At 38.8% G+C, this 12731-nt stretch overlaps 1 protein-coding gene across 2 annotated transcripts in view; it reads right to left on the reverse strand.

Moving 5' to 3' along the window:
• LOC149776266 (NADH-ubiquinone oxidoreductase 75 kDa subunit, mitochondrial-like) overlaps positions 1 to 12731 on the reverse strand; it is a 123557-nt gene that overhangs the window by 67215 nt on the left and 43611 nt on the right. For both annotated transcript variants that reach the window (XM_089942694.1, XM_089942693.1), the window contains exons 8-9: positions 4382 to 4459; positions 764 to 949 (exon numbers count right to left, since the gene is read on the reverse strand). In XM_089942694.1, coding sequence (XP_089798820.1) covers positions 764 to 949; positions 4382 to 4459 — 264 coding nt within the window. The remainder of the gene's footprint in view (positions 1 to 763; positions 950 to 4381; positions 4460 to 12731) is intronic.

Below are 12731 nucleotides of genomic sequence, written 5' to 3' on the forward strand. Positions count from 1 at the left end.
GTAATCTGAAGATGGGCAGACAGACAAATCTATGGACAAAATAGGGGTGAAAATAACAGCTTTACATAGAATGTCAACATAAACTCTCACTTCATAATGAAATCCTCAAATCATATTCAAGTAAATGGGGAAACTTCCTGTTTAGATAACACCATCAGATAATACCATAATTATGCTTCTTTAATAAATAATTTATTTAGCATTGATTTTCTCCATGATGACATAACAATACTTTTTTAACAGAATTAACTTTCCTAATAATTTATTCATTTAGTCTTTCTGATTATATGAGCTCCAACAGGAAGAGAAAATAAAAACATCACTGAAACCAGTAAAAGTTTCTGAAACTTGCAAAGTAGCAAATCTTAAAAATTAAAACACATTATACAGACTAATACAACAAAATAATGTGATAAGTGCTGTTCCATTAAAACATACATGGGACTCAGGGAAGGCACTTTTAAAGTGGGGTATTCACCAATATGTACAATTTAGAATTTTCTTATCATTTAATATGAACTCTGTGAAATCGAACTACCTTGGCACACATTTTTAAAAAACTACTTTCCCTGGGTACCAAGTATGTTTAAATGGAACACCCCTAAGAACTTTTCTATCTCCATACCAATATTTGATTTCAACCAATTAGAAAGCATACTACATATACAGGTGTATTAAAAAGTCAATATTGCTTTTTGCCAATATGAAACTCAAAGTTCTCTCCATGCATTTAAAATTTTAGTTTCTCTGATGTGAGACTTACCTTGTTTCCCAAGGTCTAGCAGTAAATGCATAAGGTTTGGAAGTAAGAGCTCCCACTGGGCACAGATCTATGATGTTGCCTGACAGTTCTGATTTGAACATTTTCTCCACGTATGTTCCCACCTGCATGTCACCTCCTCGACCAGTGGTTCCCAATTCATCTACGCCAGCAACTTCACTTGCAAATCTGGAGAACATAACATATAACAAAATAAGAATGAATGGGAAATTATGTATTGAATGGTTAAGATTTACAGAAAACAGTGATTTAGTGAAAACCATGTACTGCTTGCTTGTCCAGTCAAAGAAAATTAATAAAGTCACAGGAATGTGAAAAAATGTCACTCGCTTACAGTTTCAAAATACTTACAGAGAAGTTTCAAAGATCTTAAACACAATCCTTGAAACTGCATGGCAGGCTACATAAAAAGTGCTTGAGATATACACCTCAATGTGAAATTATACTGTAATTATTGGTGTTTAAAACAGTAAGCTATTGTGGCTAGTTTAAGTGATAGGGATTCTACCCATTAAGTTTCATGATTGCACATGTATAGAGTAATAGGGAAATCAATGCTACACATGCATGTGGGCAACTAAACAATATGGATGCTATAGGGTACCCATTTAGTTCATGTAAAAACAAAACTAAAACAACATGTTTCCCAAATTTTTTTTTTTAAATATCTGGTGGTGTCAGGAGTGAGCAAGTCACAGAATAAGGAGTAAAATTCGAGGCTCATTTCATATGACATTGATCAATCGTAGACCTCTGTTACTGATCTTATGTGTTTGATGTGTGCAACCATTTGGCTATATAGATCAAACAGCTTCCTTATTTACTATTTATAGTAACTGTACATGACATGTTTCCAAGAAAACAGACAGGTTTCTTGAAATTGAAACCATCTGCCACAGATACATTATAATTTGATACACACTAAGTAGCAGACCAGTCTATATTAAATAAAAATAAACACGGATTCAAATATTAAGTAAACAGGCTTTATCAATGTGACTTGTTGATGTTATCTGACTAAAAACTTAGAAGAGAGGTATTTTGTTAATTGAACATGTTGCATCAGGAAAAGGACAAATCAATAGCGCTTTTACAAATTTTGATAGAGGAATTCTACAGTGATGTAATGCAGCATTCAGAATTTGTGGACTTGATTTTACGACCTTTCAGCTCAAGTGAAACATGTGATGTAGACTTGTTAAAGATAATGTTGTGTATAAATAATTTAGTTTTGTGTCTGCATTCTTGGTGTACTTATCAACATAGAGTTAGGGGCCCCAAGTGACCAAATGGTCTAAAGTGCACTTCGTTACGGATCACTGCCATCTCACCTCTGTCTGCATGGGTTCGAGTCTCGGATTCAGCCAATGTGGGTATGTGAGAAAGCTTGCCAGTAGCTTCTCGTGGGTCGGTGGTTCTTTCTGGGGTTTTCCCGGGTTCTGCCTCCACCATTAATAATGTCCACCATGTATAGCCTATCGTGTGCTGAAAAATGGCGTTATACCCTACAACAACAACAACAACATCATAGAGTTAAATGATCTGTAACAAGAATTTTAACTAACTGCAGATTCAGGTAGGTAGCAAACATAAATGTATGCTTTTCATATGATATTCTGTAATTATGGCATGTAATATATAACTCTTTTTATGCTCAGACTGCACTTTTTTGCCACTCACATTAGTAATAATTATGCTTATACCTGGGCCAGGGCAACTGACATGTATGAACAAAGCAGTTCTGGTTCACATTTAATATAATTTCCCTTTGGATCGACAGGTATCGAAATAACTTTTTCTAACATTCTGACATCTTTAGTAGAGAATGTTATGAACATCTTGAACCTTATGCAGCTATCAGAGTGCATGGGTCAAGACGGCCAAAATAATCCATAATCTGGTAAACTACATGTAACAAATAATAGCTAAAGATGATTGAGGCTTCATTTGCTTTGGTGTTTTATGGCATAGCAACAATCTTAATTGAACCTGCTGGTCATAAATCTTATGCCTTAATCTCTAAGCCACTTAAGTTCATCTTAAGCTGAGTCACTGCGGTTCATCTTCAAGCCTATTTTTCAATATTAAAAACCAGAGCATTAAATTACAATATCTTCTAACTAATTATCAGACTACTGTGATACCTGACTCAACTTAAACCACTGTCTTGATAGTCTTTATGGGCCTATGGCAGATTTATACCACAGCACAGAGCCCTACAAAGATTTCATCAATGTTAAAAAATAAGCCCTGCTACCTCACAAACCCAGCAAACCAAAAAGATGAACATTCTGTTGTTCATATATTTATACCAAATAGACAAAAGGTTGTCAAAGTATGGGCTGCAACATAGCCCCAATATCCTTGCCCTCATAAGAATGTATATTGTGCAAATTTGCAGAATGATGGCGAGAAGAACAGACTACTGTGTGTCAAGGGACTCTCCCTTTTTCAAGAGTCTGTCAAGCCAATGAGCCTGCTGAAAATACCTGATCTAAGCCATCATCTTTAGGTGGAAGCACCAGCAGAGAAAGTTCCAGACCAGAACACTTATTGGATTGTCCAATTTGAGGATGCAGGTCACAACTATCTTCCTGTAGACTTGATCCTCCCAGAAATGAAATGTAGTTACCATAGCTTTCTCTTCCAGAAGATTGATGTGATGTGATAACTACTGTGGACCTAGTAGCAACTGATTATAGTGAAAGTCAGGGTTAGAAGTGGAATTAAATTTTCCAATTTAACTTTTTTTGTGCTTTTTTTTCCAAGATTTTAAATTTTGTTGAGGTTCAAGGCACAAAGCAGTTATAACATTATCTCCATGGTGAGCATAACATTTATTAAAATTTTGATAAAGTATGCTATGAGGTTCAAGCACATGGACATCGGACTGCACAAAGATTGAAATGAACAATGTTAATGCTGCTGATGATCCAACAATATACCATTATGGGTCTATCAAATCATTCATAGTATAGAATGACCGGATGTCTTTAGCTGGCCTAACAAAATAAAACATGTGCAACAAAGCATTTTTTTGTGGGTCACAGTAGAGCTCTTCATCCTTTAAAATCTTTTTTTTAGTTTCTTTTGAAATTTCATTTAGATTTTCTCAGTTTTTAAGGGTATATTTTTAGGTTTCTAGGTAAAAAAAACAAACAAAATTAAGGATCCTTTTAGGTTTCTGAGGTTTACTTATAACCCTGGAAAATGGACAAACAAGAGGATTCCCTAACTGTATGAAGACAAGTCCATGGAGACCATAACTACCAGTTGTGACTTTCTCAAATCAGATGAATTTCTTTCAGTGCAACACTGAAAACTAATCTCCTTTTGTTCTATAATTAGATCACAAAGCTTAAAAACTCATTCAAGGTTTCCCTGCACTGTTCCAACATGTCTATGTGCTTGTAAATCATACCTGGTATGCATAGCAGGTAATGCAAATACTCCTTCGATTAGATGTATCTCAAATATTTATACATTAAAAAATGAACCCACCTGTTGAACTAACAGACTGGCTAGTGTACATGGATTGTCATGCTTGCATGGACAGACAGAAAAGTATGATATGTAACAGGCTTGACCTTATATACTTACCGGATACAGCGAGTACAGTGAATACATCTTGTCATGATGGTCTTTATCAAAGGACCAACATTCTTATCTTCAACAGCCCTGAAAGACATTTAAAAAAATAAATAATTGAAAGTCTGTATAGAGTAATGGCACATGAGCACAATCCTGGCTATTCAGTACTCAATTCAGATTAATCCCCCCCACAAACAAAAAATTGCAAAACAAATAAACATGGGTGGGGGGGAATGTAACATCCTTAAAACAGGATCCAGTACACTCTTTTAAAAAGAAAATCATCATATAATACCATCTTGGAATGCATCCCAGGGCAAAAAAGTTCATTAGCTGCCTCATACAATGTGCAGTAGGGCACATTGAGAATATTCTACATCCCTCATGAAGGACAATGGGACAAGAATAAATGTAAAGGCTATAAAACGGTGTTGGTGAACAAAAACTGCAAATCCATTTCACTGGGACATCAATTCACACTATGCTCAAAAATTTAAAAGAAAAATTATACAAAAAACCTTCTGTAAAAGCATGATGACTTTATTTCAAACATTTTCAGCTTGATTACTTTATCAATACATATCTGTATAATACATGAAACTGAGCTTATTGCAAAATGTCATCCTCCGATTCCTACAGTTTACAAATGAACATAACTGCTCTATATTCACTAGTCCTGGTTACACTGGCTAGCAAACCTTGCTGTGCAGTATTATTCATAACATGGTGCAGATATCTAATCTGCCGAGGTGACTTTAATTGCAAATTTGGTTATCTTTTTTCAGTAAGGTAAGAAAATGTGAATTCATCTGGGTATTTATTTTGATGCATATTTTTAACAATATTATCCAGTCATAATACATTAAGAGAACATCAACTGTCTTTTGGGTTGCTCACAGATAGAAGTCAGAAGAGTGTGGTCTTCCCTAGGACAGAGAGACTGCTAACAAGTTACGTCATTCATCAGTTATAACTGTAGCATAAGTGCATACTCTTCCAAGGATGTAACTGTAAAGAGTACCCATCCATGAATGTGCAGGTATTATCAAATAAACTTTGTATTCCAAAATTTGATTTCTTCCTATAATACATTCCAAAATTTGATTTCTTCCTATAATACTTAAACGATCATATTACATTAAAAGAACAAGATATGGATGAATTTACATCCTCTTACCCTGGAGTCGGCCTGGTCATAACATATATGAAGCAGGTTTGAGCTGTTAGGTGGCAGGGTCCAGTTTCGTATATTGGCCCCTGGCAAATTTCTTAACTTCAGGCTATGGTGTGACTTTTTCAGCTATTATTGTTTACTATTTATAGATATGGATATATTTGTGAACTAGGTGTTATGGGTTTGTGTTGTTCTTGAAATTGATGTCAGGCATGTACACCTTCCATAGTTGCTCTGCAGTATGTTGATAATGAAATACCAATAGTTGGCTAGGAAGAAGAGCTAGCCTCCCATAGCAGTAGACACGTGGGTTCAAGGCAACTAGAGTATCTCAAAAACGGCTTGGATGACAACTATTCTGAATTGCATCAAACTATTTAGTAGACAATGTTTTTCAAAATTTTCATCCAGGGAAAGGGCTTGCGTTTGCACTGTGAGCACAACATGCTGTCAAAAATGGCATTTGGATGTGAAAAATGCAGGTATAAAATAGGGGTTGGGGTGCATAAACCTCTTCTGCTATGAACTGCCATTGACTTCTCTGGTCAAGTGAATACTATTCTTATGCTTTGTTTTAATATAGGTATCTAAAAATATGGACCTTTTTGACCTCACTTGTGTATTTGATTTTTTATGATTTTTTATACTAGGTCGCTGATTGCGGCATTAAATTTGTACATAAAAACTGGACCCTGTCCCCTTAGCAATTAGTCTTTCCCTGCATAGCAATAGACAAAGGGCAATAACTCTTGCTCATTACCTCCCCATGATACCACCAGGTGTCGCCAGTTTTCAGCTAAGTGAGATACTAACGAGGATGCCTGCATGGCAGGGTGGTTCAGACACTTTTTAAGTAATGTGGTTGGGTAAGTATTCTCACATAAACAATCGACTTCAAAATTTGCTTTCTCCTTCGAATACATTCCCCAATCACATTACGGAAAGGAAAATAAGTAATAAGAGGAAGGGATGCTGAGCATCCAACATCTACATCAGGTATCCTGCTAGGGAAGAATGCAAACGATAACCCAACTTGTCTCTGTGTGCTTCAAGTTTGTGCTTGACAGCACAAACAGGATCTTGCATGGCTGCTGTTCTCGACCAGACTATGGAAGTTAGCAAGCAAGTGACGACTGTTTGACTACCGATGAACAGTAACCTATCTGGGTCTATGAAGCTTGGCGATGTCATGAGAACTGCCAAACCCTCCAATCTGAATTGAAGGGAATCTGGGTTTAGCAAAGTGTAGGCTAGAAGTTTAAAGGGTTTCTAATCAAGCCATGTTAAAACCCAAAACTGAATCCATTTGGAGACAAAATGGGGCATATTGATTGATCGAGACCAATATTGTGTAAAAGAACCAATACGTATCTATCCTGCCCAAAAACATGTTTGCCACAATGCAGGAATGGGTACAATATCATGGTGCTGTAGCCTTTGGTAGTGACCAGGGCCCAAATGTTTCTCTTCAAAAAGCCAGATAAAAGTTATCCAGTTGAGGAATAGTGGCATGCAGAGGGACAATGCAGTTGGTATGAAAACACGCCACTTTCCTGCATGAGCCTTCTGAGTATAGGGTCTTCTTATTCTCAAGATTCTCTCCATAACTGAGTTGTTTGACTCGCAAGGTTGTCATAGTAAGAGCTGAACGTGTAGAAGAAGACAGTCCAGACAGTCCAGGCAGGGAAGGACCACCCGTGACAGTGGATGCTGGAGAAGACTTGGATTGGCCGGAATCTTCCTGTGTATATCTTTTGCTAGAAAGAGTAAATTGGTGATCCAGGGCTTGTCCCACCAGAAAGGGACTATCAGAATCATCTTGCCATTCTGACTCCGTAACTTCTGGGTTATTTTCAGTGGGAGGATAGGCAAATGCCCATAACCCTTCCAAAATGATTGACAGTGCATCCAGGACCCAAGCTTTTGTGTCTGGAACTGGAGAGATGAAGGGGGTAGCTTGTCGCCAGGAGGTCAAACATCAGATGCCCCAGAAGTGTGCAAATCCGAGTAAAGACTGACTGGAGAAAAGAGTCCATGTGAAAGGCATGGACTCCTCTTTATTGATTCTCGGCCAAGACACTGAGGCAGCTGGAAATGTGTCTGATTTGTATGTTGATATAGAGATTGTTGCACATAAGTAGAAAATGCCAAATCAGAACACACAGGTCGAGTGATTTGGTGCCTCCTGTTTGAGGATATATGTCACCAACACAGAGTTGCTGGATCGAATGAGTACTGTTATCGCCTCAGAAATGAAAGGTATTGATGACAGCCTTCATTTCTAGGATCTTAATGTGTAGAGGCTGCTCTCCTGGCTCCCAGATGACAATGATGGTAATGAAGGTCAGAAGCAGTTGGACACTGGCAGCGGTACCTATGATATTTCTGCCTGTGGCTTCTCAAGCAGGTTTCCAATGGTCAAACAACTTGGACTGCCCCACCAACACGGGAATAATAGAATCTTGGGCATGATCATGACTTGTTTAATTAACATAAACACACATGCAGGGGTTACACTAGATTCTGGTAGGCTGAGAACTCCATACCCAGATGGATGAAGTTCTGGGATGGATGGAGGTCCGACTTTCCCAGTTCACTAAAAGGCCTAGATGATCTAGAAGAGAAAGAAGAACATTCCCACCTTTGAGCAGGATAGAACTTATGAAGTGTTTCTGTAGGATGATGTCCAAGTACACTGCCATCGATGTAGCTGACAAGGTGGATAGGGACATGAATGTATGCATCTGTCAGATCAAAACTAATGGCATACTCACCCCATGTGATGGAGAGGCAGACTGACCTTGGCATCTCCATCTTGAATTGGTTGAGGCAACACCAGTCAATGCTGGACGTCAACTTGCTGTTTACTTTCTGAAAAAGACAGACTCACATAAAATGCTGGGAATTGTGACCTTTGCACAAGCTCCTGCACCTTCTGAGTTTTGTTTGAGGAACCTGTCTGCTGTTGTAGAAAGGCATCATTCTCCTGATCTGACAATGTATTCATGAAAAGGGGGGAAGGGGATTGTTTATGAACAAAAACCCAAAGCCCTTCAGAATCACCTGGGTCAGCCACCACCCTTGAGGAAACAGGGAGTTCCAGTATGCTAAAAATTGGTTTCTTACTGCCACTGTTTGACTGCATCCGTGGGATCGATGTTGGTACACTTGTGACTGAGGCGATCCGCTGTCTTGCAGCTATTTAACATTCCTTTCACACTGATCGGAAGTGAATGGTTCTAAATGGCTGTGTGTGTTGAGCAGAGAGATGGAGGGGCAGTTCCTGCCTCCGAACTTTTACTTTTCTTCCTCCAAAGCAATTGTGACCCAAACAGGGTCATCCAGAAATGGAGGGTATGATCAGGTATGAGCAACATGGATCGCACACATGCAACATGTCATAACAAGATTAGATTGGCGGAACTTGTCAAAGAATTGGCCATACTGGGATGGCTGGACTGCTGGTGTTGGCTGGACAGTTGGCTGCTGGACGGCCAGTAACAGTATGGCAGTATTAATAATTGCATCCAATGGATCCAGCATGAACCTCATGAGCCCGGACTTACAGGACCAAAACAATGTTCAGACATGTGGGGCGACTCGTGGGCTGCCTAAAAATTGTGAATATTCCCCAATGAATCATTATCGCCAACAACTGTAGGTAGTCTTCCTTGATTTATTCCATCTTTCCTTCCCTTCAACACCAAAAGGACGATTGCTGGGAACATGCATTTCACGAGTATAGTAAACATTTCTACTGAAACAACACAAGAAAACAAAGCATAGATTAGCAAATTAGTATCTGACTAACTAGCTATGATTGTAAACAGCCAATCAGTTTATGACTAATTAAATAAAATGGAAGCCCAGACTTCCAATGACTACGTATTATAGATGCTGCATATCAGGAAAAATGTATTCATATTATAAAAAAAAAGAGTATTGGTAGACTTCCATGCTCTGAAGTTATATATAAATCATTTAAGTTGATATTCTGCTGCAGGTCTTATATGAAAGATGATTGGCAAGGCTTTAGACTGGTCTGAAGGTTCCACAAGAGGTTCCATTGTGGACAAAAGGGTTGGGGCCTTTCATTATGACAAGTCAAAACTAGCTAGAAAGTAAGAGATGTGTTTATTTCATGATGCCAAAAACATGGTGGATTTCAAGGAATGGTTATCATTGATTGTGATCAAGGTAACTCCCTAAAAAGTCCACAAAAAAGTTAGCTATTTGCAGTAGTTAGGTTTAAAAAGGAGAGATATTTCCCTGCTTGCATCTCTGGAAGAAGACTATATTGCCTCATGTTTTTAAAGTGGTCAGCCTTCATACCTAAGCAAGCCAGTGAACCACTTGCCTGCAGAAATGTTTCCATTTGAGGGCTCGCTTGACAGGAGTCAGGAGTGCAGGTTCAGCACTTATGGGCTGGGATGGAAATCTGCATGCAACCACTTCAGCTGAAGAGGAGAAGGCAGAAATCTTCCAGCTGCTCAATTTAAGAGATCACCAATACATTTCTTCCACTTGAAAGAAGCAATCAGTGTAAGTCTGCACTTGGAATCCCTGCTTTCTAAATGACCTACAAAACCAGAGGTGTTTGAAAAAGGCATATTCCTCAAGACTGTTACTCTTCAGTGAAAGGACATTTACTCATGCATTCAGATCTGGGACAGGTGTGAAAAGGTTAAAAGATTGGCACTGTATAGTGATCCAAAAGGGGTACCAATTCGACTGATGACCATGGAGTAAATAGACCATCCTGTGTGAACTGATTCTGCCAAGACTGAGAGGTTCTCAACTCAGATGAATTAAATGATGGGACAGAATGTGATTAGATCAGGAATGCAAGGTAAAGTAAGTGCAAAACAAGAGATTTCAATGTCATCCTGGTAAGTTTTGTCAAAGATGTGGAGGTGGTTCTGAGTTGTGACACCATGAAGACCACTGGATTTATTGCCAGCTCATGACAGTAGAGATGCTGCCAGGATTTTGTCTAAAGGGGGAAATCTCCCTTCTTGTCAGCCTCAAAAAAAGGGGGTGGGGAGAGATGCCACAGTTTGTTATTTACACAACACTTAAATATTTTTCTTTCTTCCTGCTCCTTTCAGTTTGGTCTCTATTTATTAAAAAGACTCCTGCTCCAGCTGGGCAAGCAATATGTTTCTGTGCTTAATCTTTCCTTTTCTCACCCATGTGACAGAAAAATCTAGCTGGTTTGCTAACCTTATTCTTCTTATCTCAGTCTAGTCATCTCAGTCAAGGTGTCCACGCGCTCATAACTACTTTTAAAAGAAGAAACCCTTGTAGTCTTCTGTTCTGCCTCACATAGTTGTTCTAAACTCAAGCAACAACAACAACAAATATATAACAAAAACATATTAACTTAAGGTCAATCTATCTTTGAGAACACACCATACAAAAACATTTCGAGTGACAAAGACACACACATACGATGTTGAGCTTTTTGATATTATGCTAGTTCATTCCACGCAGCATAGTAAATTTTATCCTATATGCAGGCATAGCTAAGTACATTTTCAGGTCAGCGTCATTAAATGTAGCTAAATCTACCTAACTAGTTTTAAATACTTCGTGTGAAACAATATGCTGTTTGCTTCATTTAATGATGCTGACCTGAAAATTGACTGTGCTGCAGACAGGATAAAATTCTCAAAGATGTGTGAAATGAACTAAGCAGCAGGGGGGGCGAATCCGACATTTTGTCCAAACGTCATTTGGCTTAATTAGTACTTTCTGCACTCAGCGGATCCGGTGTCGTCAGCGCCTGGTAAAAAAAAAACGACGTCGTCGTCGTTGTCATCGTCGAGGGGCCAAATCGACAATTGTCCGGAACGTCATTTGGTTTAATTAACACCTTCTGCGCGTCGATCCCAGCGTCGTCAGCAACCGGTAAACACATCGACGACTGCGTCGATGTCATCGCCCCCCCCCCTGCTAAGTGGTTATTTACAATTTAACCGAATATTTGGTCAAGTCCGATACGATATCGTGTCCGAGGATCATGTAAATTTATCGTTACAAATCCATGTGGGGTCGACTGAGCATGACTAAAAAAGTTTCGAAAAACATTAAAGTCCATGTCACCGCCGCACCATGTCTGCCAAATATTTCGTAGCGTGTATCAACGCCGTTGAATACAGCAAAAATATTACAGTTGTCTCTGATTACTTTTGGAATCTGAGTGTATCGTTGAGTGACATATATCACGTCAGTGTTTTTATGCCTGCCTCTGGAAAATATCCTAGCTGGGTTTTTTTGATTGTCTAACATAACATCATCGTACACGACTAGATTGTTAACGTTGCCATCAATATCATCGATACCTGGTGCATCATTGATATCTGTAATAAACTCGATGACATTTTTTTTAGCGATCGCTGATGCATTCTCGTTGAAATCTTTCAACACCTCGTAGCATCGTTGATCATCTACGCTAGGGGCGATTAAATACAACTTATCCCACTTCATCCATCTCATTATTAAATTAAGTAACAATTGCGTCTTGCTGGATCCAGATGGTCCGATGATAATCATCCGGATCGAGTTTGGTAACGCTGCAACATGCTTAACTGGTTCTCTTGTTTTAGTCGCTGAAAAGTCAATTATATTCATGTCTCTATACATAAATTATGGATCTATATTGTGTGAAGTGTAGAGTGCATACTGGCACAAATGATATGACAACCGTTACAACAAGAAATAATAGATCGGCGCTTACTGGTAGGTGTGTACAATGCGGTATAAAGAAATTTAGATTTATTTCTATTAGACCCGGAGATGTTTTAAAAAAAAGCGAGGAGGTGATATTGCAGCCAAGTTATCAAAACTCCCCGGAACCCCGTGGGCAAAGTATCCAGGAGAAAAACACCTCCCAGGATATAGCTACTGTGGCCCCGGAACGCGATTAGATATCAGACTCGATGATCAAAATCAGCCCAAACCCGGTGAGTATCCAATAAACGCTATCGATAAGGCGTGTCATGTTCATGATGTTGCTTACTACAAAAGTAGCGATCTGCAACAGCGTCATATCGCGGACGTAAAATTAATTCACGCGTTAAATGCTATTCCTGATAAATCCTTCAAAGAAAAATTGGCCTCATGGTTGGTAAAATCGGCTATGAAAGGTAAATTAATGATTGGAAGCGGAGCTTCTCGCGCTGG

This window comes from Sinohyriopsis cumingii, chromosome 18 (assembly GCF_028554795.1).
Source record: "Sinohyriopsis cumingii isolate HCF-2022 chromosome 18, ASM2855479v2, whole genome shotgun sequence".
Classification (NCBI taxonomy): domain Eukaryota; kingdom Metazoa; phylum Mollusca; class Bivalvia; order Unionida; family Unionidae; genus Sinohyriopsis; species Sinohyriopsis cumingii.